We start from the raw sequence: 27997 nt of genomic DNA on the forward strand, positions 1-27997 counted from the left end.
TTTTTTATGTTTTTATTTGTAAGAACTAATGTTTGCAAGTGACTTACTTTATTGTGACGTGTTTCTTTGATTTGTTACCATCTCGGACTAAAAGTAAAATTGATCTGAAAACTAAGCTTATTAAAATAATGTCTCTTTTGCCTAGGGGCCAAGGGATGCAGAGAATGATGAGAATGACAAAGGGGATAAGAAAAATAAGGGCACATTTGATGGCGATAAATTAGGAGATCTGAAGGAGGAGGGGGACGTGATGGATAAAACAAATGGTTTGCCTGTACAGAACGGAATCGACGCGGATGTCAAAGACTTCAGGTACGTCCACCATTAGTTAATAATTGATCAGTATCGCACTTCACATTTTTTGGAAAGATTTTCCACGCTGTAGTGAAAAAGCCTTTGACTCATTGAAACAGTGTCATAAGGACGTTGCAGTGTGCACAGGGAAGCGCTGTGAGGAGGTGGAGGATAACACCTGATAGCTCTAGTCTGTGCAGGCCTAGTTCTGTATATTGTAATCTTGTTTTATTTTCACACCTGTTTTTAATTACTCTGTGTGGGATTCCTGCGGAGATACCTACTGAAGATATTGGCGCTGCTTATATGTTCGTCAAAATTATACTTGGGGTTCTGGACTTTCTCCTTGTAGCTCTCGAGATTAAAAGCCTCCTGAAGTTGTGGCTATTGATGTAATCAATGCATTTGTATTTCTTGCTAGCTTAGCTGCTTGCTGCGCCTCACGTTGACATGTAGGAAAACTCTGTAAAAGCAAACCAAATGTGCTGTGAGGGGCATGCTGCCGGCCCTGCATTGAGATGAACCGTTTCCCACTTGAGTCCAATTCTTATGTTAGGTAATGAGGAAACCATGGCAGCTCCTTTAGAAAGGTTTCAAGTGAGATAAAGTGCCAGAGCGTCACACGGTTAATAATTACCGAATACCTTTATGAAAAAATAACTTTGCCATTTCTGAAATCCTGTCTTGTTACGACTGACTCTGTCAATTGAGGAGAAAAAAGAAACTGAATTTTTTTTACACTTGTACTGCAACAGGTCTGTGAGGTAGGGGGACTGGGGGTTTTGTGGGTGGTTTTTTCGTTTGTTTTTTAAAATACATAAATTGTTCTGTAGAATTCATTTAGGGAACTATTTCAGACCGTCCTTTCTTCCCCCCCCCGCCCCCCCATCACAACATCTATAAGCGGTTCTGGTGAGTACTAGTGCCTGTTGCTGTTAATCGATGCTTGTGGGAGAGCATTAAATGGATGTGCTTAGTGACGAGTATCTTTTCTTTCCGCGTAGCCGTACACCTGGTAATTGCCAGAACTCTGCTAGCGAAGTAGATCTTCTGGGTCCAAACCAGAATGGATCAGAGGGCTTAGCCCAGCTGGCGAGTACCAATGGTGCCAAGCCGGTGGAGGATTTCTCCAACATCGAGTCCCAGAGCGTCCCTCTGGATCCCATGGAGCACGTTGGCATGGAGCCTCTTCAGTTTGATTACTCTGGCACTCAAGTACCTGTGGACTCGGCCGCAGCCACCGTGGGGCTCTTCGATTACAATTCCCAACAGCAGGTAAAGTGTTGGCCGTTGGTCCTACCCTGCCGCTCCAGTTCCTCCAGGAGAGCCGTCATGGGGCTAGCATGAGCTCGGGCTCTTGTCTTGGGGAGAGGGACGGAGGAAGACTTGGAATGGTTTCATCATCTCTTTGCCATCTATAGAGCGCTGCGCGTGTCCTTCTGGGAGCTCGGTGCAGGAGACCCACTTAACATGGCCATCTGAACAGCAGTCTTAAGGACCTGTAATAAACAGCAGTTACCAACAGCACGTTTCTGCGTATTAATCATTTTTAGCTTGAGTAAGTTTGCATTGGAGAAGAGCTTTAAATTAGTAAAAACTGCTAAACAAACAAAAAAAACCCCAAACACAACAAACCATCCTCGAGCCCTTAAAGTGACTTAAAGGTCAAACGACTGTGCAGCCTCGGTGCCGCAGTCCTGCTTTGGGATCTCTGCAGTACCGCACCGGAGCGGGCTGGAGGAATAATGAGTTTAAACCGGCTTGCTCGTACTTGAGCATGGTTTAAAACCTGAGGTCAGAGTCCAATACTACAAAACTTTATCTCAGCCCAGCGGGTTTGTTTGACCTTTTCTCCCACGCAAGCGGCCCAAGCTTCTCATCCCGGACAAGTAACGCAAGTCCTTGCTTTGCTGTTGGCTTCTCTTGAATGCCGGGCCTAGATCCAACGATCGACTCGTAATCCGCTCCTGTTCCTGCTAGTTTGGGTAACGATTGTAAACTTTTATTGCTTTCCTTTTGTAACTATGATACCCCTCAAAGAAGAATAAAATCCTTTGTTGTAGCTGATTGCAAGAGTATATAACCGGCCCTGGGTTTCCTGAAATATCTGATCTTTTTTAGCAAAATAGACTGTTGGCACTCTGTATTGAGGAAAGACCGTTGCCAAGTTTGTGCTAAAGGCCCACCTTCGGAGCGTTATCATAGTCTTAAAAGCAATGTAAATAGCTCTGTTATAGCTTAATCGGTTGTTTTATTATGTAGTATGTTGGGGAGGTTAATGATGGAAAATTTTTTAATGATTAAATAGCTGCCGTATAGTTCAAAAAGGAAAAAAAGAAAGCTAGTTTCAAGACTCTGTCTTATTCTGGTGTAGGACCTTGAATGCAAGAATTACTTTCAAACAATGAAACGTGTGTATTTTTTTAAAACAGTATGTTAGAGCTAAAGAATTGAACTGCTTTTTAAAGAACCATGAGATATGGGAAAATAACTGCAGGAATGTGAAGCCTGTAATTTGTATTTTGCCAGTTTTTTATTTAAATTAAGGCTCATTTACAAGTTCAAGTCGTTTTTATTTGTTTCTTCCAGCCTTTAAAAACAGGATTTAAAATTTGGCACGTCTTGCGCCTAGCTAGTGGCAACAAAAACTCTGGAAGTCAGGCCAGCCTGGAAAGGGTGCCGGTCTCCGCAGCGCCTGCAGCACGGCGCTCTGGCTCTGGCTGCGGATGGCCCTGTCGACAGGCCTGGTTTCTTTTTCTTTGTATGAAGTGGATGGGTAATATCCACATAGAGCGAATGTCACCTCCATGCAATCATGCTTAAAACTCTCTGCTGGGGCGCCCGCGAAGCTGCGGCGCGCTCTGGTCCCTCTGAACCGTGAGCGTTGGAGGGGAGCGGGAGGCCCCGGGGCCGCGGGCATCGCTGGTCGCTCTGGCACGCTCGGCTCCCGCCCCGGTCATGCTGAGAGTAAGCAGGCCAGGCTGTTTAATAAGGGCTGTTATTTTAGTTTCAGCTTTGTTGCAATAGCTACTTAGACCTACGGTAAAGGCAAACGACAGGCTTTTGTAAGCGTAAATGCTGTATTAAAGATAAGGATTCACGCTTCTGCCAAATGTGACCTCGTGGTGCGCATTTGTGTAAATGCAATGTATCTTGGCTCGGAGTTGTACCCATTTTCTTAATATATCCAGCAGCCAGTGTTTCTTGGTATTCGCTGTCTGCCAGTTACCGCCTGTATGAAAGAGATCTGTCTTTTGGCAGTATAGTCTTTTCCATTCAGTTGTCAGAAGGAAATATGTCCTGAACAAAAGGATCTTGTCTGTAAAAGTGTCTTTCTCGGTCCATTGGGAAGCGTCATATACTTTGAAGGGATTACAAGCAAGTACAGCTAAAAGCAATATTAAGAAGGGAAGGGCTTAACCACGTGTAATCTGATTAGAGATGTCAGATGTTTATGTTGCAGAAGGAACTGGCTTACAGAAATCTCATCATACAACGTTCCCCTAACTGTCTCATCCAGACTGCGATGTTCTGGTTTCTTGGAATTCCCTCGCCGAACTCCCCCGTGTGTTGTAAACGATGCTTCATTCACGTCCACGTGTGAGAGAGGAGAACGGCCTTGCTTTTTGAAGTGTCGGGTGATCCAGCTGAACTGCTCCGAAGCTGGCTGGGTAGTCTGTAGGTTTTCACTCTGAATGTGATTTCCGAGAGGCGAAAATGCTCCGTGCCTACTTTTTATAACTTCAGCCTCACTTTGTAAATTCCAGTTAATATTCCTGTTAAAGAGGTTTCTCTTCCTTTTTCCACTTACTGCAGAGCACAATTTAATACTGATGCGTAGTTTTTTTTTTTTGGAATATCGGTCTTTGCTGTCAGCAGATGGAGACAGTGCATTGAGGCTTTAATAACTCTTCCTAAATACGTAGAGTTGATGATTCCCAGAGCTCACGTGGCGTAGGGGCTTATCTGGCAAAGTAAAGCCTGCAACTGTGATAGGTTTTTCTTGGCTCCGCTTCTTTGCATGAGCTACAGGCAGTATGAAATCTGCAGCTGCAAAAAGTTTTAGCTGTTCACACTGGGTTTATTCCGGGTAAGCTGAGTCTAGAGTCTGGCTTTGCAGGCTTGCAGAAACTGCGACTTGGAGCAGGCAGAGGGAGAGGTCGCCGGTTTGAGTCACTGCCCGAGTGCATGGCTTAGATACCAACATTTATCTGACCCTTCCTCGGAAGGGAAGCTCCGTCAAGATTTGAGAGGAGGTCTGCAGCAGGCCGAAGGGATCCAGCCCTTCCTCGGGCTCGCGCCGCAGCGTGAATGCAGAGCGTTTGCATGTGGCTGTAAAGAAGGTCGAGAACATTGTCCGAGCAAGTAAGCGTCTCTAAGGTGGAGCTAAGTCCTTAGGTTTCTTTGACTTGAGGCTGCAGACGTACTCTCGGTGATTTTCTTGAGCAGATGAAAGGACTCTGCCCAGCCACTCTGATCCTTATTCCTCCCTTCTGTAATACCAGTAATTTTAGATAAAGGACCATCTTTTCAATCTCTGTCTTTGAGTCTCTAGGTAAACTCTAACAGCTGCTGACAGCAGCCATCTGCAGAGCATTTTGGATACTTGAGGCTTGATTTCAGCAAAAGAAAAATGCACAAAGCTAGTGCGGGTAGTTATATGTCTGAAAGTCAAATGTAGCAGGCATCAGCTGCGCTCACAAGTGGGAGAGAGAGCAAGCAGGCAACAAAAAAAATACAACAGCAGCAGGTGAAATATTCATGCTTTGAGTAGCTGTGTATTCTTTTTTTGCTAGGACGTCTAATTTAAAAATGGATCATTGAGATGCATTGGGAGGTGTAGAAGTCATCACACATGTAAACTGAGCAAAAGAAAAAGTATTTTCGGAGAAGATAAGTGCTTTTTTGCCCTTAAGACAGGCAGCTAATAATCTAGCCTTTTCCTCAGCTGTTCACCTTGGCGGAATACACATTAGCAGACTGGAAAAACGGGTCCCGGGGATACAAAACAATATGAAAACGGTTTTGGTGAAGTGTTTGCAGCTGAAGAAAGCTAAAATATTGGATTGCTGAACTCAATACAAAAGTAGACCACGAAACCAAGGATGCCTGTTCTGGATGTATCTCTACCCAGCAGTGAAGCAGTTTAGGGGAGATATAGATATAGATATAGATTTAGATAGATATATAGATATATATTTTCTCCCCCCGCCCCCCCATCTCTGCTGATTCTGACCAGTGAAGGAGATGTTGCGGGAGACTCCTACAGAGCCGGTATCCCTCATTCCATTTTCTATAGGTCACGTTGTCCATGGTGTCCTTGCTTTTTTTAACTAAAAGATGTCAGTAGAGCATTTGATCCAGCTCCTAATGACAGATGGTATATTAATGAAGATTACACCCCTTATAAGCACTCAACTTGGTGTAAACATGAAGTATTGTTGCATGACACATTTAAAAAAGAAAAGAAAAAGAAGTTTGTGCTGCATAAAGACTGCTAGGAATGTTTTATGGCCCTCCTGATGTTAGGCCCAGGGAGGTGATAAAATAGCTGTGGATGTGACGTGTGTCTCCAGCAGCAGCATTACGATACTCCTTGATATCCAGAGGGGCCCCACCATCTGAAGGGGTGAGCATCTGCGGGGAAAACAGATAGGAGTAGGTTTTTGGCACACAGAAGATCAATTCTGGATCCCTGAAGTATTGAGTTCCACATCCTAAATCTGATACTGATCCCTTACACGTGGTTTTTTTTCTCCTTCTGAACTTGTAAGAGGTGATGGTCTACCTCTATTTTCTTCTCTTATCTTTTTTCATGTTTTCTGCCTAAACAGCACGGTTGCTCACCCTGCTCTCAGGAGAACCAACTCCAATTTTTGTCTATTTAAAAAAAACCCCTAATTTTCTAAATGATTCCGTGCTTCTTGATGGTTGTGAGTTTCTGCCAAAAATTTGGGCAGAATTATTATTGCTGCTTCTGACAGCTGAAGTAGCTCACTTGTCTGAAAGGTGGCAGAGATAATAGGTGTGAAAATTGTATAGCATTTAGGCCTATTTTTTTCCAAGTGAATAGAGAGAGAAAACATTTATCACAGCGGTTTGTGAAGCCGTTCACACCTAGAAACGATCACTTTTGGAAGTAAGCGGGGATGAGCATTGCTTCTGGATAGTTTCAGAGTGGCTATTCAGCTTGTGTATGCTTAATGTTTTAATTAGAGCTGAGCGATGGTCTGCTAATGGATTGATTCAGGGAGTGTTTCCCGTCGGTAGAGGCATCTGCTCTGGCGTAGGAAGCTGGGGAGGTAAGCTTAGTAAGGACTTGGTTGAATGAAAAAACCGAAACCAAACCCTGACCAAAAATACTTTTTCTTTAATGTAATCCTCTCTCTTTTTTTTTTCTATTGAGAATGACTTTTTTTTCCTATTGAAAAATTTCCGATTTCCTATTTTTTTCCTATTGAGAACAACTGTTCTCAATATTCATTGAAACATATTAAATATGTTCCCTATTGAGAATGACTGTTCTCAATAATAATAATAATAATAATAATAATAATAATAATAATAATAATAATAATAATATTCTCAGTCTTAGGGAGCAATGGGCAGTGTTATTGAGAACAAACAGTCTCCCTAAGATTGTAGTAAGCTGTAAGCTGGCAAACTTGTGTATACTTTGGAGGACTTAACCAAAAAGCCGCCGGGTCTGGTTTCTCTCTGTGGTCAAGAATTTATGCTCCTTGCCTGGATTCATGTAGGCGATGCTGGAGGTGGAAGGCTGCAGGTAAAGGAAGGATTTTGTCCAGGGGTTCGTGAGCTCCGGAGGATGGTGTCCCACCTGATGGCTCTTCAGCTGGCTCTGAAGCCATCTCAAGTTGTCATCTCTCCCACGCCTGGCTCCGCAGTCCGCCTGCCGCCCCGCTTGCCGCTTCGGGGCCTCTGGGAGGGTTGCGGGGTGCCCACTGGTGTAACCGCGATTTCACCGCGCTCACTGGTGTTGGAGACCTGGAAGTGCTCTGGCAGCGACCGGTGATCACGGGCTGCGTGTTTCAGGAGGAGCTGGGGAAAAAAAAGGCTTTCAGGCATTGTGCAGAGAATAGCAGAGAAAACCCTGGCTGTGGTTTAGCTGTACTTCAGAAATATTTTTTTTGTTTTCCGGATGGATTATCCTGGGCAATTGATTTCAAAGGGGTTTGGTTTTTTCAGTTCCTTTTGAAATGTTTCCCTTTAAAGAGGAGCGTCTGTAGTTGCGAAAATAAATCTAGTGTAGAGGAATTGCTTTCTTTGAAAGGAAGTAAGAGAATGCTTTTTGTGCATGAGTAAAGGACCGTATTTGTGCTTTTGTCCCTTTAGTTGTTCCAAAGACCGAATGCACTCGCTGTGCAACAGCTAACAGCAGCGCAGCAGCAGCAGTACGCCTTGGCAGCTGCCCATCAGCCTCACATAGGTAAGTCTTGCATTTAATACATTACGTTTTACTGGACTTCTGTTAGTCCTCAGAATACGTTGGGAAAATAGCAGGGAAAAAGGATTGGTAGGTTTTAGAGAATCCTAAATATGTTTTTGCAACTGGTAATCGACAGGCAAGCAGAAGTATATCGTTTGAAGATGTACTTGACAAATTCTGGAGGTATCTCTTGCACGCTTTAACAGCTCTAGAGCGTTCACGTCTGGCAGGAGCGACACTCTTACCCTTGCTGAGAGTGCCGTTCAGTAACGAGAGCATTTTGAAGTACTTGCTTGCTCTGAGTGAGGCATGAATTGGGGTAAGGGGCACAGTGAAGTGAGGGGAAAATGCACAATTCAGTATACACCTGACTGTGCTTTCTGTGGTTCAGGTGCCCGGGGTCTGCCTTTAAGCTAAAGATGTAATTTATGCAAACACATGATTCATATTATTAAAACAGTATAGATTAACTGGGAAGAAAGCACTTAATCCTGTGCGTAGAAGAACAGGGGAACTGTAGAAGGGCTACTCATGGATGATTGGAGTTAAACTATCCTAGGGTTAAACGTTTTTAGCACAGTAAGCAATTTAAGCGGTAGTTCTTCCTACCCAAAAGCCCAGTCCAAATGCGTTGGGGCTCTCCTGGCTCTGTGCAGTGCGCTTGTATGCGTATTGGAGTTCAGGGATAGGCCTGAATTAAAATCACTTAGCTTTTTAACTTACTCCCCTTCACCTTCACCTCCCCTCCACGCCCCCCGCCCGCCCACGGGTAATTTCTCTAATGATTAAACTGCTCCCTTGCAGAGGAAGGTAATGCCTACGCGGCAGTGACAGTGCCCTGCGATCTTAGCGGTACACTCCTCAGCTCCTTCCAAACTGATTAATTGAAGTACTGGTATTGTGTAGGGGGCACGGAACTCAAAGTAGGGTAAATTGGTCCTTGATCAGCTTGCTATCGAAAATACAGAATAGTAACGAGCGATTAGATAGCATTAACATCTAGCTGGTGTTAAGTCACCTAAACAGTAAGGGTGTACCTGCGCTGCAGAGATACCTGAGCCAGTGTGGGTGTTATAGAGAGTATTTTACACTTCAGCTTTCCTTATGGGGCGTTGCATCCTTGGAATTAGGTTTCTTTCATGAACATTATATCCTCTGTAGATTGTTCTGTTAAGACTCTGGGAAATGCAGTGGTTGCTCACTCCCTCTAGAAAACAACCTGCAAAACGCTCGAAAAATCCAAAAGCAACCTGAGCTTTTGTGTTTGCCAGCCAGGTAGCCAGAGGTATTTTGGTAGGGCTTCAGTTCTAGTTAAGTTTGTTTTTACTGACAGGTATGTTTTCAGCAGGTTTAGCTCCTGCTGCCTTTGTCCCCAATCCGTACATCATCAGCGCCGCTCCGCCGGGAACAGATCCGTACGCAGCCGGACTCGCAGCAGCTGCGACATTAGGTGAGGTGCTTCCAGTTGTCCCTGCATTCGTGACCTCTTTCTGTACCAAAGCTGCTCTTGAGTCTGTGATTGCGGAAATTAAATGTTAGTACATTGTAATTTCTGTGGAGAGGTAATTGTGTACTGGGGAGTTGCAACAGAATTTGTCTTGGAAACCGTATTTTCTGTAGATTAAATGTGATAATTTTTGTATAACACTTGCTATGGGCTCTCTTTCTGTTGAGGGTAAACAACCAGAGCAAATCTGAAATGAAACGCTTGCAGACATAACTGTTGCTACATGTTTGGGGATTTTTGGTAACTGACAGTAGTGAGAGATATCTTTGAAAATATACTTATTAAATGCTAGAAAGATGGAGGATGTGTTTTCCTGCCAGGAAAGTTGTATCTCGTTGCTGTTTAGCTTGATTTACTGTAGTGCATTCTGCAAACGATATCGTTCCCTTTTGCTAGAGTCTGTTAGGAATTTATGCTTTTTAGGTTCTCTAGGTAAAAACATCCCATATCTGCTGTGAGGCTTATCCTATGAATATGCAGTTTTCCAGATGGCAAGCAAAGATGGTGGCTCTTGTCTTTGTGCGAGATCTTTCTCCCAAACGTTCACGTATCGGTTTCCAAATTCTTGCCAACCGTCATAGCCAAAATTGTTGTATCTTGAGATGACAGCTCAGTAAAACAGCTTATCAGGCAGTGTGAAGAACACATTGTACGTTGAACTTTTCCTGCGTATGCCATAAAGTTCTTGCCTAAGCATTGAGGACAAAGGAAGAATGTACTTTCAGAAAAACATTTTTATAACCCTGCTTTTCTTTCCGTGAGCCACTGGGAAAGGAAGCCTTCTATTTTTTAAACAAAAACTGCTTGGTTCAGAGTAGTGGTGATTCCTAGCGGAGCCTGCACGCTGGTGCCACGCTCCGTTTACAACCCGCATACTCACTGCAAAGCTCTTCCACTGTGGGATAGCTTGTACTCGCACCTCGAGTACTGTGTTCAGTTGGGCTCCTCACTACAAGAAGGACGTGGAGGTGCTGGAGCGTGGCCAGAGGAGGGCAACGAAGCTGGTGAAGGGTCTGGAGCACAAGTCTTATGAGAGGCTGAGGGAGCTGGGGTTGTTTAGTCTGGAGAAGAGGAGGCTGAGGGGAGACCTTATTGCTCTCTATAATTACCTGAAAGGAGGCTGTAGCGAGGTGGGGGTCGGTCTCTTCTCCCTAGTAACGAGTGATAGGACGAGAGGGAACGGCCTCAAGCTGCGCCAGGGGAGGTTTAGGTTGGATATTAGGAAAAACTTCACCGAAAGGGTGGTCAAGCATTGGCACAGGCTGCCCAGGGAAGTGGTTGAGTCTCTGTCCCTGGAGGTGTTTAAAGGACGGATAGATGTGGTGCTCGAGGACATGGTTCAGTGGTGGACTTGGCAGTGCTGGGGTAACAGTTGGACTCGATGATCTTAAAGGTCTTTTCCAACCTTAACGATTCTGTGATAAATCAAAACCATAAGATGCTGGTTGGTCGCGAATATAGCGCTCTGCCAAACAGCGTCGTGGTTTGGGATGGGACTTTTCGGGGTGTTGAACAGCTCCTGTGTAACCGCTGCTTAGCTTTTAAGCTTTGAGGCCGGTATCAGGTCAAGCTCTGAAATGGGATTTCAGCAACTGTTACCCAGTTGGATGGCATTTTTCATGGATCGAATGGAAGTATGTAAAAAATCAAGATTATAATTTGAAGATGTGGGCGATGGACTTTTTGGCTGCTGTGAATTTTGTATGCTGATTGCATAATAACAACGCAAGATTAAGTTTAGGTAACGACATGTTGTTGGCAAACAAATGACGCTGTGATTAAATGGAAGAAAGCCAAGAGCTAGAGTACAAGGATATTTCTAATGGTCCAGGAGTCGATAAACTATCATGTGATGATGAATGTGTGGCAGCGAATGAATGACCTGAACTCTGGTGGCAAATAGGCGTAGGAAGCTTCAGTCAGGACTTAGCGGGGAAGAGGTGCGAGAGCACTCGCGGTTCCAGTTACCGGCAGAAGAGGTGCTTTATAAATGAGTGCTATAAAAATACTATAAAAAGAGGATTCTGGTTGGCCTTTTTGCATCACCTCAGTGCTTCTGAAGCTAGTGCTCCTTCTTTGGTAACGCACTGAAGTTCAGTGGAGCAGGAGGTCAGCGCCTTCGTTTCATAGAAAGACCACATGTAACTGCTGCCAGATTTCTAGGAAACAGCAAGCATGTTTGCCACAACCTTTTTTTTTCCTTCCTTTTTCTCAGCAGTATTGAAGCTGCAGCTGCCTGAATATCTGATTAGGGCCTTATAAATTCGAACTGGGAAATAGCGTGCCCCAGGATACCTAAAGCATCTCAAAACTTGGCATCAGGATCTCTACTTGAATAGTTTTTAAGGTTTATGACTCTTGAAAGCAAAGCAAAAGAATGCGCTGCAATGTACTCATAGTGTTACAGCACTGAGAAATACCAGTTACTTCATCCGTCTCATTGGGCTTTGGACCCTAGCGGCTAGAAATGGCAATATAACAAACTTCACTCCTTGATGATGTTTGTTTTAGGAAAAGCACCTTTTCTGTCTAGACTGGAGCAGTTTTGAAAGCCTTTTCTCTGTAATGACTGAGCGTAGCACTGAAGGGGCGTGGGGCAATTTAGATGTTTAGAGTTAGGCATAAAGTCAGAAGGCCTCCCTGATGCGGAGGGGGGTGTTGAATTGGGAGGACTTGGGGAAGTTGATGAGATGGAAGAAATGAGTTTAGAGTTGTTGGTAGTTTATTGCTCACAGTTACTCGTAGCGCGGAGGGGAAACTTTTGTGTGTTTTATGGCGGAGATAATTCTGTCAATTAAGATTCTGCCGTTATGGCAGATTTTTCATGACTGTAAGACTGTCAGCCCTGTGATAATACTCTTTTCTTCCCAACAATAGTAGCGTTTTAAAGAACAAATCTGAATGCAGAGGGAAGGGCTTCCTAGGCTCAAGAAAAAAATCACATGAGTTTAAACCGTGGGGAAGATACTGCTGGCTTTAAAAAGTGTTGTGAAATTGCCTTCTATCATTTGAGAAAGATGTCACTCAAGAAAAAGAAATCTTTCCTTTTGCAAGACAAGTTGGGAGATGTTGATTCCCCCTGAGGTGGTGTGTTACAGGTAGAAAAGTGTTTCTGTTCTTTGTAGAGAAGTGAATGCTGGAATAATCTGCATACAGGAAAAACACAGTGCTCCTAGACTGAAGGTAGAGTCGGTTTGGCTGTGTCTGCACCGTGCTTCTCAAGCTTGGGTTTCTTAGAAGCCTCACTCGGTGCTGAGCTGTGTCCCGTGCGGAGCCAGCTCGGAGCTGGAGGCAGGTATGGCTGCATGCACGTACCGCCGAGGAGCGGGGTTTGGGGGAGCACCTACAGCTGGCCCTTCCCCAGCTGCCTCGGGCACGGTGTCACGCAGGGGTGCCTCTCCTCTTCTGGGTCCATGCCGGCCCCAGCCGCTGTACGGCAGGGTTGGCACCGGGCTGCACCAGAGCCCTTTGAGTTCAGCTGTTTCTCACCTCCATCCCTAAAAAGACACTGCTTCGTGGCTCTCTGGCTGCCGTACCGGTAACTGTGAAGTGATCAGCTCACAAGTCGATAGTATTTGATAAAGTTGCTGTTTGCAGCCTTGCATTTTCAGACGTGCAGTTCTTGAGGCTGTTGAACCTGGTGGTCGCTAAGCCCTCGTCCTTGGCCAGAGGGGGCTGGCTGGTCCTGCAGAGAGCAGGTAGGGCTTCTGCTCACAGAGCTTGGGTTGCGAAGGCTGAGATTAAAAGCAAAAATTTTGTTATGAACACACTTACAGATGGTTTTGCTAATGTTTCTTGAAAGAAATATTTGTGGGTGTCTGTGGCCAATGTGTGAGACGTAGTACTGGGAATATTTGGTTTCAAAGGCACTAGAATAACTTCTATTTTCTCATGTGTGAGTATCTTTAATAAGTGTAAAAGCAGGTGCAATATCTCCTGAAGTAAAGAAACACTCTGCGTGTTTTTGTAAGTCTGGCAATGATGACACACTTGCCCTCACTGAGAACACTGTTCAGTAATGAGCCTCACCATGCGCTCAAATGAGCTGAGCCAGACTTGCAGCTCTTTTAAGCCCAGCTGCCTGCAAACTTCAAAGACTTTGTGTCTCTTCTTCTTTTAAACACCTAAGGCTTTTGCAGATCTGATGAGCAACCTCTAAGTAGGAAAAAAACCCATCTAGACTACTCTTGTTTGATAATTAGAACTGAGATTAAAATAACCCAGAGAGATGCCCACGTTTTACCCAGATGAAGGGTATTGCAGCAGCTTCCCAGTAGCCTAAGGGCAAATGCAGACTAATTACTGGCATAAAACAGAGCAGTTGCAACTATTTTCCTGTTGAGTGCAGAAGCACCCTAGCAGTTGCCGTCTGGTGTGCATTGACTGAATATAAACAGGTTATAATCCACCGATTAGCTGTGTCTGTAACTACTTAGGTCAAGACAGGCAGTGCCATTGTGGGACTGATTCATTTTCTGCAGGTTTTTTAATTTTAGCTACCACAGCTCATGAATTTCCAGGTTGGGAGGTAAGAAACAAACGGTTGCTGCTCCAAGACAAACCTGAGTAAGACAGACAAGTCACCTTCTCTGACTGCCGGTACACAGTAAATCCAGCAAGGATGGATGTCATGGCAGGGCGTTAGTGTGCGATACAAATCCGACGGCGCAGCGTGCGTTGCCTGGCGTTAGACAGCAGGCTGCTTGGCACGTCTCCCTGCCGCGCCCAGAGCTGGGCACGGGCGCTAGTGACGCTGCAGAAGCCTAAATTGGGGCAAGTACAGCGGTCGGACGCAAAATAATAAAGGAGAGTATTACACTTTTGAAATATGAATTAAATATTTGACATGAAATATGGAATGAATAACCGGAGGCGTTGCTGGATCTCACCAGTCCGCAGGATGGATTGCGGGAGCAGCGGTTCGGCCAGGCTGCCATCCCGACTGTTGCACAGGGGATTGCTTTGGCGTTACTTAATAGCTCGTTTGAGACCAACGCGTTGCTGTATAAACGAAAAGAAAAATGTTATTTCCTGGGTTTTTTCCCCCTTTGTCATACCCAAGCTTACGCTCAGCAGTGTCTTTTTGAATCTTCTGTTTTACTGTCATCCCTCATTTTGGGGGGAATAGTTTTTAACTCCCTTGGGGCAAACGCTCATGCTCTTTATGCGTGTTACGCTCCTTCTCCTTGCAGGGTCTTACTGTAAGACATAACTAACAGCAGTACTAAAGTGACTTGGTTAGAACTCAAACGCTAACCGTCTCTCTTAAAATAGAAGCTATTTTTACTCCATATAAGAACAAGCTTGTGGTTTGAATTCACTAAAGACTTGTTTATTCTACAGTGTCGAATACGGCTGTGGCACTCTGCTGTAGAAAGGCTAGCGTGCCCTAAGTTACTCCTGCTGTGGGGAAGGAACCTGTGGGATAGGTGATGTATTTGAAAAGCAAAGGAAATACTTCTACTTTTCTGCTGACCTTTCCAAAAGATATAGGACAGACATATTAAAAAAATATTATTGGATTCACATACGTGTTATTTGGTGGGAAGGGCTCCACCGCTCAGCGCAGGGTACTCGCTGCTTCCTCCCTGTTAATGCCATTCTTCACCAGCTAGAATTATTTAAGGATATAGGCTGCCATTCTGCTATCACCAAATTAAGTGTGCAGTATCCTGAGACTTGATAAAACACAATGAATCTTCTAAAGTTATGCTTTTTCTATTGCTCTCCAAGATTATTTTTTTTTAAGCCTCTTAAATGTAGCTGGCAGTTTGAGGAGGAAGGAATATGAAAAGACAGGATCATGCAGGCTCTTTTAAGGTGGCTTGCGAATGTAAAGTAGGATTGAGTGGCTAGAAAAAATAACATTTTAGACACTCGAGAATTGATGCTATCCAGCTGCGAAGAGTTCGTTGTTGTTTTTTTTTTTTTAATTTATTAGAGAGCTAAATGATAGGTGTTACTGAGCTGTGAATGTCAGCTGAGATTAGAAGAGACTTGCATACCTCTGTGCTTAAACAAGTGTCCTTCTCTTTTGGTTAAAGTTTTACTCCTTCACTATAAAATTAGGGCACAACAATAAAAACATGGAATTTCAACAGGATCGCTGGTAGCAGAATTTGCCATCATCCACTAAGGTAAAAGCAAGTGCAGATGAAATTTCAGGTCTGACTTCTAAGCTTTTTAAAAATGAATAATACAAATGCCAGAATCCTTCCGTATTTGCAAAGGATTTAAAGCAGATCACCTTGAAATAGGATTTGTTAAACCAAATACGATGAGCAGGTATTTTTGGTGACGGTTCGCTGCGTAACGCTTGTCACGCTACAGAAGCTCACTGATTCCCTTCGCGTTTCAGGTCCGGCGGTTGTTCCTCACCAGTACTATGGAGTTACACCCTGGGGAGTTTATCCTGCCAGTCTCTTCCAGCAGCAAGCCGCCGCGGCTGCCGCTGCAACTAATTCGGCAAATCAGCAGACCACTCAGCAAACCCAGCAGGGCCAACAACAGGTAAGGGGTGGGATGCTGTGCACGTCGAGTCCTTTACAGGGAACACAGCAGCTTTGAAGAACCACGATTTTTTTTTTTTTTTTTTTTCAATGACCGCTCCTGATGCTGAGTTGTAATTGAGGAGAAGAGCCTTTAGCCTCTCTTAAAAAAGCAGAATAAACATCTATACATTCTGTTATGTCATTCCTGCACCATGCATGTGGAGGACAGCGCGCGTACGTTTACGGTGGTGAATTATTGCGTGGTAATGCTTTGGAAAACAAATAATCTCCTCAGTTTGCGAACACCGCTGAGCGACCCAGTAGCAAGCACGTGCTGTTGGTGTGCGAGTGGAAATCGGCATCTTGCAATCTGTTTTTCTGCCCATCGCTGCAACTGGAAGGCCGCGAAGACAACGAAAACGTGTGTCAAATACTAAATGTCGATGAGTGTGTTCGTATCTTCAGGGTGCTGTCCAGTATAGGGTGCTTTTTTTTGATGAAGATGAGCTTTAAAAGGGTCGAACTAACAGCAGAATCAATTGGTTTGGTATCCCTGTGAGGACTTGGAGACAAAATATGAGCGTGAAAAGAAAACACTGAATTTGCTATTTTGAACTGTGCAGCTGTTTTGCTTTAATCTGCACAAAAATTTGGAGAATTTGACACCTAAAAGGACAAAATGAATGAAGTTAGTGAAGGTTTTTCGTATGATCTACTATGACCCCTTTAAGTGTGTTAGAGATGAATATTGAGACTGGTATCTGTTGTTTAAGTGGTACTTGCTTTTTTTTAAAAAAAAAAAAAGGAACAATGAGGAGGTCACACTGGGAGCTGAGAAGGGGAAGTTTTGCCTTACTTTGCGAATGATGTGTGCTTGATGGGGTTTGCATCATCCACCTCTTCTGTCTTAAGCCCTTGGCAGTGACAGCACCTGGGATTATATAGCCTGGACTTGTTCTTCTCTTGCACATTGCTGTGCATCTTTGCGGTCAATCACTGTGTGATTTCTTGTTCAGGGTTTGTTGTTCAGGGTTTGTTTTTTTTTTAAATATACTTGGAATTTAAGTAGGTTAATTTTCCTAACTTCAGTTAGGTAAAATACGCATTTTAAAGGTCTGGTATTCAGTCATAGTTGGGCCTTTGATGCAGATGACACAAATGTAAATCTAGCAACTACTGGAGCAGAAGGTGGAAACGGAGAGACTGGTATGAGAATTAACAGGGAACAATAACTTCTTTCCTTACTATAACAAAAAGCCATCCTAAATGTTTTATGAAGTTGTATGGGAGTGCAAATTGTTAGCTTGCTATTTAAACCAGCATTTTAAAAAACAAAAACAAATCCAAACTTTCAGACTAAACTGATGGTTCCTAAACCTGTGTAGTTAAGTGCTAAGAAGGAGGAGAGGCATCCCACCATCCTTGTTTTGGTTCTTGTTCCCCCGGGACACGCGGTTGGATGTACTCTGCTTTTCTCCTTTCGGACCTCGGAAGGGCCCGCAGGACGGGTGTCAACGAGCAGACTCGGGTCTGTTACGCGGCCGGCTCTCCGGCACAGCCCCAGCGGGTTTGTCTGGCGTTCGGTTCGGCGCTGGTCCTCGCCTGACCTTGGCTTTGTACGGTTTTATCAGCCTCTGTCCCACAGCGCTTCCTCCTTGGAAACAAGGTGGGCTCGTTCCCCCGCCGAGCGGGGAGGGGGCTCCTTCCGCGCCGTAACGCAAGGCCTGCCTTCCTTGTCCTCTGCGTTTGAGACCGCAGCTGTAGAAGATAGCAATGGCAGCTGAATTTATTCTGAATTGTTCTGCTTTGAAAACTAAAGGAAAAACCCCAGTGTTTGGTAGTATTATAAAGCCTTTTTGGATAATAAAAGCAGTGATGTTTCACACCAACGATTCTGGACCAGTGATCGGGAGGAGAACACTTTGCTCCTGACAAAGTTACTCATCAGACCTCCCCGCGTGGCAGGTCACGGGCAGGAGCGTGTTGAACGGACCTCCTGCACGCCCCCGCACGCAGGTGAAACGGCATCGGAGTGCGTTAAAGCCGCTTCTGCTTTGGCATTCAAACGGGGAGCCTTTCTCCGTAAGGAAGGTGTGGGCTAAGAGAGCCTTCTGCAAAGGCTTAGGCTATCAAAATAAAAAATATCTGTCATCAGTAGGCTTTATAATATTTTTCTTTACTCTTATAGCCATGAAGCAGGCATGAGTGGGGATCGTGGGTATTGTTTTTAGTGCAAACCTTCCATCCGTAAGAGGATACAGCGTATATTTTTTGGATGAAGTTTTTCTAAGAAGCGCTGAGGCAAATCTTTTGGAAACCTAGAGCGATGATTATGGACAGTTGATTTGTGACGCTTACGACATCTTAATGGTGTATTTATATAAAATGCCAACGTTTTCCCTTCCTGCCGCCTGCCATCCATCGCCTGTGTTCAGCGCAGCGCCCTTGCCCGGCGCGCGCTTACCAAGCGGCTGCAGCTTTGAGGCTCCCTGGGCTGAAGAGTTCACGTTCAGGCTTTGATCAGCGACGGCAGACTGGGATGCACACCTGAATCAGTCAGCTTCAGGATCCTGTCCCAGTCCCTCAGGGCGCAAAGTCATTTTTTCCTTTTAATAACTTTATCGGATGACACACACGACGTTACTTTCTGCAGCGAGGCATGCCGAGTACCAAAGGACGGCTTTTTTAATAAGCTGACCTCGCTGGTGGGTGCAGGCTCTTGCATCACCACTTTGAGTAAAAGGCTTTTGCAAACAAAGCCCGTCACAGGTAATTACAGGAAAGGTCAGTTTGCCATCTTCCCTTTTGAGAGCGACATGTGCTTAAACCACAAGAGCTACATATAAAAGACGGTGTGTGATCTTTGGTCATTATTTCCGATGAGTAAGTGTCGTGTCACTGGGTCGCTGTTTTCTACGGGGGCTGGCAGCTTGGAAAAACCCTTGTCACCTCGTGTCATCAGCCCCCAGCTCTTCAGTTGGGCTTTTTAAGGTTTCTGCTCAAGTGGGCTGTCAGCGGCGCTTTTGTGGCAGAGACAAAATGTTGTCTGGGATGGGGCAGATGGCTTGCAAATGCTTCTGACGGAGGCCGAGTACTGAAGGTATATCAAGAAATGAAAGAGATCAAACGATGAAGCGCTTCCAGATCACGCTCGCTAAGCCCGAGAGGGGAAGTATTATTTAAATTGGGTCTTCTGCATTTACCCACGGTAGCAGTGTGAAGGCTCGTGGTGGCGGAGGCAGCTCTGCCCTGAGTAAAGGGGAGGGGTTGTCACACGCTAGTTGTGACAAAGCCGCCGTTGCCTGCGAGAACTTCAGCTAGATGGTTGCTGATGCTCCTGCAAGCATCTGGTGGTTGCGGCTTGCTCCTGGGTCCCAAAATAAACAATGCATGTTTCTCTGTCTTCTCCAGGTCCTACGCGGAGGAGCCAGTCAGCGTCCTTTGACCCCAAATCAGAACCAGCAGGGACAGCAGACTGATCCGCTGGTGGCTGCTGCAGCCGTCAATTCTGCCCTTGCCTTCGGACAAGGGCTGGCGGCGGGGATGCCAGGTAGGGGCTGCGAGGGAGCTGCGACTTCTCCGGTGCCCAGGGAGATCGACGAAAATTCTGTCCTCTGTCTCTGCGTGGTGTCACGTTTGCCTGGCATTCAGCAGGGTTTTGGTTTTATTGTTTTTCGGTTTTCATCTGGGGGTATAGAAGGCATTTTCGAGAGGCTGTTAGATGTGAACCTAACTGCCTATGCAGCATTTAAGTTGAAGGGTTTAGGTCCCCGTGTCACAGATGCAAACAGATGTATCAGCTGTATTGCTGTTCGGTGCATTAGTTGCTTGCGTACTCAAAAGGATTGGTGGCTCCTATTGGAAGTCGCTTTCAGATTTTTCTGTGGATCATGCTAGCTTCTGTGATCCTTATTTTAAAACCTGAAAGATATCTTAGTCCTATTCATTAGCCTTGTTTTTCCATCCCTGCCAGGTGCTTGACTTTAACAGCACAAGGACTTCCCCTTTATAATTTCTTCCAGGCGAATACTAGTGGCTTAAAAACAAGAAAGGAAAATGGATGAAAGGAAGCAGGGTTTTATTGTGATTTATAATTCTGCAAGGGGGGAGCTACTGTATGAATTTTAGCTCTGATCCACGAGGCTGTGTGGTATAAATGCTTTTGACATTCAGTTATACAGAATATTATTGTAATGGCAAAGGGCAAACGTAAGTATTTTTTTGAATAATGTGGAATTATGTCCTGCTGGTCAAATGTAAGAGAACAGGATTATTTTGGCCCCAGGTCTCCTCACTGGAAGTGTCACATGGTTGTTACACAGGGGTTTTTTATAGCTTAAGAATGCCGCTGTATTAAGTTACAGAGTGAATTGTGACATGCACGTTTTCAAGTAATCTGCAGATTTCCTTAAATCTGCATTATTGGGGTTTTAAGGGTTATATTTGCAAAGCAAATACTGACGGAGAACATTCTCCTTGTGACCCCACGATGGAGAATCACTTCACTTTCTTCCTGAAAGTTTTATTTAACTGTAGAATTACATAGCGAGGTACCTAAATAGCTATAGACTACTGAAAATCTGTTGCTTTGTGTATCACCAGCATATTTGATTTAAGAGTTTTTATTTATATATATTAAAGAATGCTTTATGGTACATACCTTTGAAAACACATAACTTTTAAGTTCCACGTCTCATTTGCACGTGTGTGCACACTGAACAACTTCAGCAGACAGTGGGAGAGTTGGAAGTGGTCACATATACGAAAAGTCGCACACGTCGTACTTATAAGGGAAAAGAAATAGTGCTTTTGTATTTTAAGACCTTTTTTTTTTTTTTTTTTTAATTCATATAACTGAATTTACACAGAGGGCTATGCTGGTATAGTAGGTTTGGGGGAAAAAAAAGCACTGGAAAGTCTTACTAGTGTAAAGTTATAGATGATTAATATGGATTTTTTTTTTTTTTTTGCGTCAGGAGAAGCAGAGCTGCTGTTGCTTTTTCTTTTTCCTTTCGGATTTTGCTTTAAAAATTCTCTTGCGCCATACTCGCCTGAAGACGCTCGATCTGCCTTGTGTTACGCTGCTTGTTACCTTACCTGTGCGCCTCTCATTTGCCTCTTCAGGTTACCCAGTGCTGGCTCCCGCTGCTTACTATGACCAAACTGGTGCTCTCGTGGTGAACGCCGGGGCCAGGAACGGCCTGGGGGCCCCTGTCCGTCTGGTAGCCCCCGCTCCGGTCATCATCAGCTCCTCCGCGGCGCAAGCAGGTGAGTCCCAGTCCCGTCAAGTGAAAAACTGCTCCGTCCCTGGCGTCCCCGGGGACCTGAAATCCTCTGGGCTCTGCTGGCGATGATGATGCACTTGCCCTCACTGAGATCCGTTGCGGGGATTGTTGTTGAGAACATCCTCTGTGCTCACTGTGGGCTGAGCCTCCCGAGCAGCCTCAGAGAGGTAACGTCACAGAAACGCTATTATTTTGCAGAGTTGCATGACAGTTATTTTAAATTTGTCTGCTGGCATCTGGGTTTCCCACATAATAAAAGGTTTTAGCCTGTGATGAACTCTCAAATGATCACCTTGCATAAAATGTTACACACCTGGCCTTTGCCATGCATTTTTTGGGGGTTTATTAGGGTTCTTTGGGAGTTCAAGGCTTTAAAAGCAATTTTTCAGCCAGAATTTGTGCGTGTAAGCACTCTTTGCCAGTGTTAGTAACAGATTATGAAAAGGGCCTTTTAATTGTTTCCTTGTAGCTCTTGTTTATTTTGCCTTTTTTTTTTTCCTTTGGAACTGGCTGAAAAACAAAAGGACTTGGTTTTGATGTTCTTAGCACCTCAGGATTGCGTTGTGTGCACTAAAGGACAATTTTGCTTATTTCAAAACTTGTGCTGCTTAATTGGGTATTGCAAAGTGTGTGGCTGTATTGATTTGAGTCTTAGATCTTGGGAGAAAGGGAACGTTTTTGTGTGTTTGATCTATGGAGCTCTAATAATACAAACAGCAGTAATAACAACTGGGCGTTGTTGGTATTCAGTGGCTCTGTGCAGGACTTGTGGAGCTCAGATATAAAGCAAAGAGACTTTATGCAGAGTTTGCTGCACAAGGGAGATTTTCATCTTGAGAGGAAAGAAAAAAATCCATAGTAACTAAAAGGAACCTGCTAAGTTTTAACTTCCCAAACTGCTACGAAAATGGCTTTTTCAGTCTATGCTTCCAATTGCTTTCTCTCTAGCGGTTGCAGCGGCTGCAGCTTCGGCCAACGGTGCAGCGGGCGGCCTGGCAGGAACGACAAACGGACCATTTCGCCCTCTAGGAACTCAGCAGCCCCAACCCCAGCCCCAGCAGCAGCCCACCAACAACCTGGCGTCCAGCTCGTTTTACGGCAACAACTCTCTCAGCAGCAATTCCCAGAGCAGCTCGCTCTTTTCTCAGGGCTCTGCCCAGCCTGCCAACACTTCCCTGGGGTTTGGAAGCAGCAGCTCTCTCGGTGCCACGCTGGGGTCTGCGCTGGGAGGATTTGGGACAGCAGGTAAGAACAGCAGGCTCTTGATGGGGAAAAAGGAGAGAGGCAGGTAGCTCCAAATGCAGCCAGGGGGCTTGCGAGCCGCTGGAGCTGGCCCTGGCGCACTGAGCTGCTGAGCCCCCCGCTTCATCTGTCTGAGTGAGGCTAAATGGAAGCTTTCCCTGAGGGGACTACTTTGGCTTTCAAAATCTTCAGCGCTTTCTGGTGAAACTTTTTTTAGTAGATGATATATTAGAAGTACCCAAGTAATGGATTTGTTTTGTTATACGCATTATCAGTCGTCCCCTTTTTGCTACAGATTAAGTTTTTTAAACAGCTTTGAATTTTCTTGCCCTTAACCTGCATGTGCTTGGTGGAGATACTGGACCAACAGGCATTGGCTCCAGAGTGGTAACCATCCGTGTGCTAACTCTTACTTCAGAATAATGGCTAAGTAACTTTCCGTGATTTTAAAAAAGCTGATCTGAGGTGGTTTCCATGCTTTATTCTGGGAATTGTTTCTATCACACACCAAAAAAAGGTCACTTATTGTGGTTGCAAATGTTACATACATGGTTTGTTTTCATTTGTTTGTTAGGCAGTTGGAGACAAAGGCTTTTCTCAGAATAAAACCAAAGCAGAAAGATGTCTGTGGGTTGGTTTTTTTTTTTCCTTTAGGTTTGTTTTTTTTGAAGTAGAACAATTGTTTTAATTACTGCTTAGTCTCAGAGGTAGTCATTATGTCCTGAACTTCCCTGCTTCCATCGGCGTGAAGGGCAAGTTAAAACATGCCTTTTGAACCTGCTGCATCAGAAGAGTCTGAGGGACATACTGTTACTGCATCAAATCACGGTTTTAAATAAAAGTTATTTTAAATACTTTTCTTAAACCCAGCCTGAGAATTTGAACCATCTTGGATTCAGGTAAACGCAGCATTCCCTTCTTTCACTTCAGTTTATTTAACGAATTGAATGCAATTACTAGTTCGCTCAATGCCAAGATGCACAAACTTGTTTTCCCTCAATCGATGAATAAAAATGTGAGGCTGTTGCTTCTAGAACTTGTGTGCAGTCATGAAAAATGATTAGTTCATTACAGTTAACAATTTCACTATTTATTAAACAAGATTTTAATGCAAAATTGATTTTTTTTCCTCAAGTTGACAGTGCATTTGAAGAGTTTGTATTTGACTGTCAAGACAACTCTTCAAAAAAATGTTGGGTTTATGTGTTAAATTGAATTCTGATTTCCATCTCAATAAAGCTTGGTGCAAACACGAGCTGCTTTCTAATATAATGAAAGGTGAGCACAAGGATTTCAAGTAAATGTACACGAAGCTGTACATGCTCTTAAGTAAACACGAATAGATAAAAGCTCTTGTTGGATTTGTTTTAGCTCTAATGGCCAAAGAATAAATACGAGGCAATGCTTGTAGGGCGATCTAATATCTTCTGTTAAACTAAGTGATGTGCCTGGGGGAAAAGAGCTTTGAAGTATGCAAACCTTCTTCTGAAGGTTCAGAAGCAAAGCGTTAAGCGTTTGCATCCAAAAGTCAACCTGTTTGCTGTCATTTCATTCTGTCGCTTCCTTTAGGTAGGTTTTTATCTTCTTGATCTTTCTGCTTGTAGGTTTTTGGAGCTGTGTTCCTCGATGTGTTCTGTTGGTATAAAAACTACAAAACTAAGTGCAAAGACAGGATTCAAGCTAATTTTTTAAATCGAGGATTTCTGCTTGATCCTTAACACCGTGGTTTTAATTAACGCGTTTCATTTGGGCACATGCAACACCCTCAGGAAAAGAACAGGCTGGTGCAGTGAGGTTGTTAATAGGTGCGGTTGTCCTGGCTCTCCAGCTCTCCGGTTGTTGGGCAGCTTGTTGGGATCACGCAATTTTGCTCTCTTCCTCTTTCCAGTTGCTAACTCCAACACGGGCAGTGGCTCCCGCCGAGACTCCCTTACAGGGAGCAGCGACCTGTACAAGAGGACATCCAGCAGTTTGACACCTATAGGACACAGTTTTTATAATGGCCTTGGGTTTTCCTCCTCTCCTGGACCTGTGGGAATGCCTCTGCCCAGCCAAGGACCTGGCCACTCTCAGACTCCACCACCTTCCTTATCTTCACATGGATCATCTTCAAGTTTAAACCTGGGTAAGAGCCACAGTGCCACTGTCACAGAATCGTAGAGTCATTAAGGTTGGAAAGGACCTTTGAGATCATTGAGTCCAACTGTTAACCTAACTGCCTGGTCCACCTCTAAACCATGTCCCTGCGCACCACATCCACACGTTTTTTTGAATACTTCCCGGGACTGTGACTGCGCCACTGCCCTGGGCAGGCTGTTCCTATGCTTAACCACTCTCTCCATGAAGAAATTTTTCCTAATATCTAATGTAAATCTCCCCTGGCACAACTTGAAGCCATTTCCTCGTGTCTTATCACTTGTTACTGGGAAGAAGAGACCGACCCCCCCCGGCTCCAGCCTCCTTTCAGGCAGTTGCAGAGAGCGATGAGGGCTCCCCTCAGCCTCCTCTTCTCCAGGCTGAGCCCCCCCAGCTCCCCCAGCCGCTCCTCCCCAGCCTTGGGCTCCAGCCCCTGCCCCAGCCTCGCTGCCCTGCTCTGGCCACGCTGCAGCCCCTCCGTGTCCTGCTCTCCCTTGGTGCAGAGCTGTGAGCACCCCGCTGCTGGGTAGGCGAGGTACCTGCTGCCTCCCTGCCGCTCTTACTCCTGCGGCAGGGTCCCTGCTTTTGCACAAGTAGGTGAAACACTGAAGTGTTGTAGCACCTACGTTGTGTGTTTGTCTCTTGCAGTAGTTCAGCTGTTAAACAGGAAGGTTTCTGTATTGCCTCCTTGTTTCCTCATCTCTGAATTATGGAAAACATTTCCAAGTGTTTAAAAACAAACTGTTTTTCTTGCGCAGGTCTCGGTAACAGCACCGACTGTTTGTTATCCTTGAAAAAAAATGGATATGTAGGGCTGGTCCTTAAACCAGGATGACAAATGTTTTCAAATAAGCATTAAGTTTTCAATAATAAATTAATGGGCTTAGATTACAGTTTCTTCTTTTAACCAAAATATGCAATGTTATCTGGAGCAGCACTTAGCTTTTAGCTGAGGATTTTGTGAGTTTGCTTTTGAAAATTTCCCGTCAATGTGGCTTTATCAAAAGCACATTAGTGCATGGGAGCGGCTTTCTTAATTTTGGTAAGATACATTACTTCATGCAATTCACATCTTCTGGAAGAGCTTCTAGTTGGCCCAGAGCTCTTACATATAATAAAGTAGATCTTTAAAATAAATAAAGCAAATATTAAGTAATAAAGCAATCCTCATCTGAACTTCCTGAAGTTTTCGTTTCCAGGCCTCATAAGCAAACAAGATAGGTTATTCGTTGCATCTGCCCCAGATAATTTAGTACTTGCTCAAAAAAATCACTTTGTTTTGGTTCTGTCACGTATCTCTCTGGATTTAACAAAACTTTTGGTTATCGGAACAGTTTTCCATGCATATACACACTCATCAACTAACATATTTATCATGTTTATTACATGCATGTGTGATAAATTTGATGCTGGCTAAAGGTTAGCATGAAATAGTAATAAATATGATTTCTCGAGATCAATTTTTGATTTACCATCTTTCCTTGTTCAGAGCTTTAATAGAATTGGAAGGGGTTTTAGCTTTATTTATGCAGCTGTACAGTCCTTAAGCTGACAGTTAAATAGCTACAATAAATTAATGCTGAAGACTAACCGGATTCCAAACCTGGCACTAGAAAAAGTCTGTTGCCCCTGCAGGCAAACAAAAGAATGAATCTTAAAAACTGGAAAGGTTAATCTGTTCGAGAACAAACTCTGGAAAGAAAGCGGAGTTACCATTTACAGAAACGGGCTGTGCCCCAGAGCAGTTAGCGTGGGTCTTCCCGTCTTGACAAAATATTCCTCTCCTTGTAGCCAGGTTTCCTCCGTGCCTGACTTCGTGCTTGGTAATGCTGCAAGAAATATCTCATGTAGAACAGCTCTGCGTTTGTGTGGTTTTCACCTTGAAATCCCTAAAAGGTCGTTTTCTTTTTTTGAGTTTCTCTTTCACCTGTAATGGAAGACAGCGTGACGTGTAGTTGTACTTTCCTTTGGTTATAAAATAAGGTTTAATGCTATAAAAACAGCACAGGCATTGTTTTTCCTTATAAGCAGCTTGAGGCTGACACCTTTTCTATTTGGGAGTGATATCAGAAGTAGTTTGTGATAAAGAGGACGAGGAGTATTTTTCTGAATATCTAAAAATGAAAGGACAGATGGGAACACCCAGACGTGTCGTTTGCAGAAAGGGAAATTAGAGCAGTCGGGTTTAGAACCGCGTCCTACCGCTGTGGTACGTGGGGGGACGCAGCCTGGGGGAGTCACTCAAGTAACTTTGATTTCAGGGTTCCACAATGACATAAGAAGTTGGCATTAAATCTGACTTATAAGCAGCAAATGTATGGTTCAGTGCAGTGCAGGTTGTGGTTTGACTTTGTCCTGTCTCGTGGATGCGCAAGTGGATCATTTGTTGGGTTGGTGGCGTGCATAAAGATTCAGCTCCGGCTCTTCTGGCTTTCTGAAAGCTTATAGCTGTGAAAAATGGTGTGTATTTATCAAGCTAGGCTTTTTTCTGGTGTCGTAAAGTGACCTTGTGAAACATCTGGGCAATCACGAGTACCTGAAATAACCAGGCAGCCAGTTCTTACGAAAAGAACTACTGGAGGAGGAAGGCTGAGCTAAACACATCCTTTAAAGTCAAAGGTGTACGCGACATATGCAGCTGTGCATAGCTGGGATAAAGCAACCGTAAATAAATACGCGCTTTTGGGTGCTAAAGCAGCAGGGGCCCTCTTCTTCCCCAGTGTTGATCCAAACTGTAGAATTATACATTACTAAATAATTTTTTTATTTTTAATTATAAAATTTGCTTTTGGCCAGGTTACGCTTCACATGGGCTCGCGTAGAGCCACGGGCAGTTTTTGTCAGCCCTCGTGTGCGTGTAGCTGGCGTGGTCCCAATAGGAACACTTGCCACGCTGCAGCCCGGGGCCGAATGTATCCAACTCTGGGTTTTCCCAGTTTGGAATGGGGACCAGGATTTGCAGCGGATAAGTAATTATTTTAATTTTATGATATCCTTGCAGGAGCTGCTGGGGAGAGAGCTGCCCCATACTGTAGTCAGCCTGTAATTTAAAAGGCGGGATGGGCGTGAGGAAGCTGATGCACGCACGTGGGAATTTATTTTATTAGAGGGTCTTTGGGAAAACTGGCTGGGGAGTTGATAACCAGTTGGCTGTGGCCGACTGGGAGGGCTGTAGGGCTGCGTCTCGCCGGGCGGCTGGTGGCACAGCCCGGCACTGGGCTGCACGGGGTGACCGGTTGGGGCGGTGACACTGGGGGGCCTCGGGGGCTGCTGGCTCCTGCCCTCCCCAGCCCCGGGGAGGCGGCGTGGGGTCCCCTTGGCCGGGCGGGCGCTGCCTGGCGCCTCTGCGCTGGGCCCTCTGTGGGGGACAGCAGCGGGGACGTCTCCTCCGCCTGCTTTCTCACAGAGCCATCTTTTCATCTTCCTTTTTTTCCCATTGTTCTGGCATTTCTCATAGCGGGAACTCCTGCGTTGCAGAGCAATTTGAGGGCCTTGTAAAAGTCCCCTGGAAGCTTGCTTAAGAAGTGTTTTGTTTTCAGACAGCAGCCTTTGTGTTTCTTCCCCTGTGTTTTCTTTTCGACTCATCCTTTCCTTG

General features: G+C 44.7%; 1 protein-coding gene and 1 non-coding gene across 24 annotated transcripts in view; both read left to right on the top strand.

The window, feature by feature from the left end:
- PUM1 (pumilio RNA binding family member 1) overlaps window positions 1–27997 on the top strand; it is a 78455-nt gene that overhangs the window by 35116 nt on the left and 15342 nt on the right. For 18 of the 23 annotated variants that reach the window (XR_015705538.1, XM_087761162.1, XM_087761164.1 and 15 more), the window contains 9 exons: window positions 146–312; window positions 1299–1569; window positions 7648–7741; window positions 9075–9191; window positions 15607–15758; window positions 19151–19289; window positions 20864–21007; window positions 21973–22269; window positions 24155–24391. Coding sequence is in view for 22 of the 23 variants with exons in the window: in XM_087761162.1 (XP_087617288.1) it covers window positions 146–312; window positions 1299–1569; window positions 7648–7741; window positions 9075–9191; window positions 15607–15758; window positions 19151–19289; window positions 20864–21007; window positions 21973–22269; window positions 24155–24391 (1618 nt within the window). In the remaining variant the exon portion in view is untranslated. The remainder of the gene's footprint in view (window positions 1–145; window positions 313–1298; window positions 1570–7647; window positions 7742–9074; window positions 9192–15606; window positions 15759–19150; window positions 19290–20863; window positions 21008–21972; window positions 22270–24154; window positions 24392–27997) is intronic. The other 5 variants (XM_087761167.1, XM_087761161.1, XM_087761160.1 and 2 more) reach the window with 2 other exon arrangements.
- Window positions 13220–13303, top strand: LOC148055342 (small nucleolar RNA SNORD103/SNORD85). The gene has a single exon (XR_015705575.1). It is a non-coding gene; the product is annotated as a small nucleolar RNA SNORD103/SNORD85 (small nucleolar RNA).

The sequence above is a fragment of the Nipponia nippon genome, unplaced genomic scaffold (genome assembly GCF_047370975.1).
Source record: "Nipponia nippon isolate SJK-2023a ecotype South Korea unplaced genomic scaffold, ASM4737097v1 scaffold_23, whole genome shotgun sequence".
Taxonomy (NCBI): Eukaryota; Metazoa; Chordata; class Aves; order Pelecaniformes; family Threskiornithidae; genus Nipponia; species Nipponia nippon.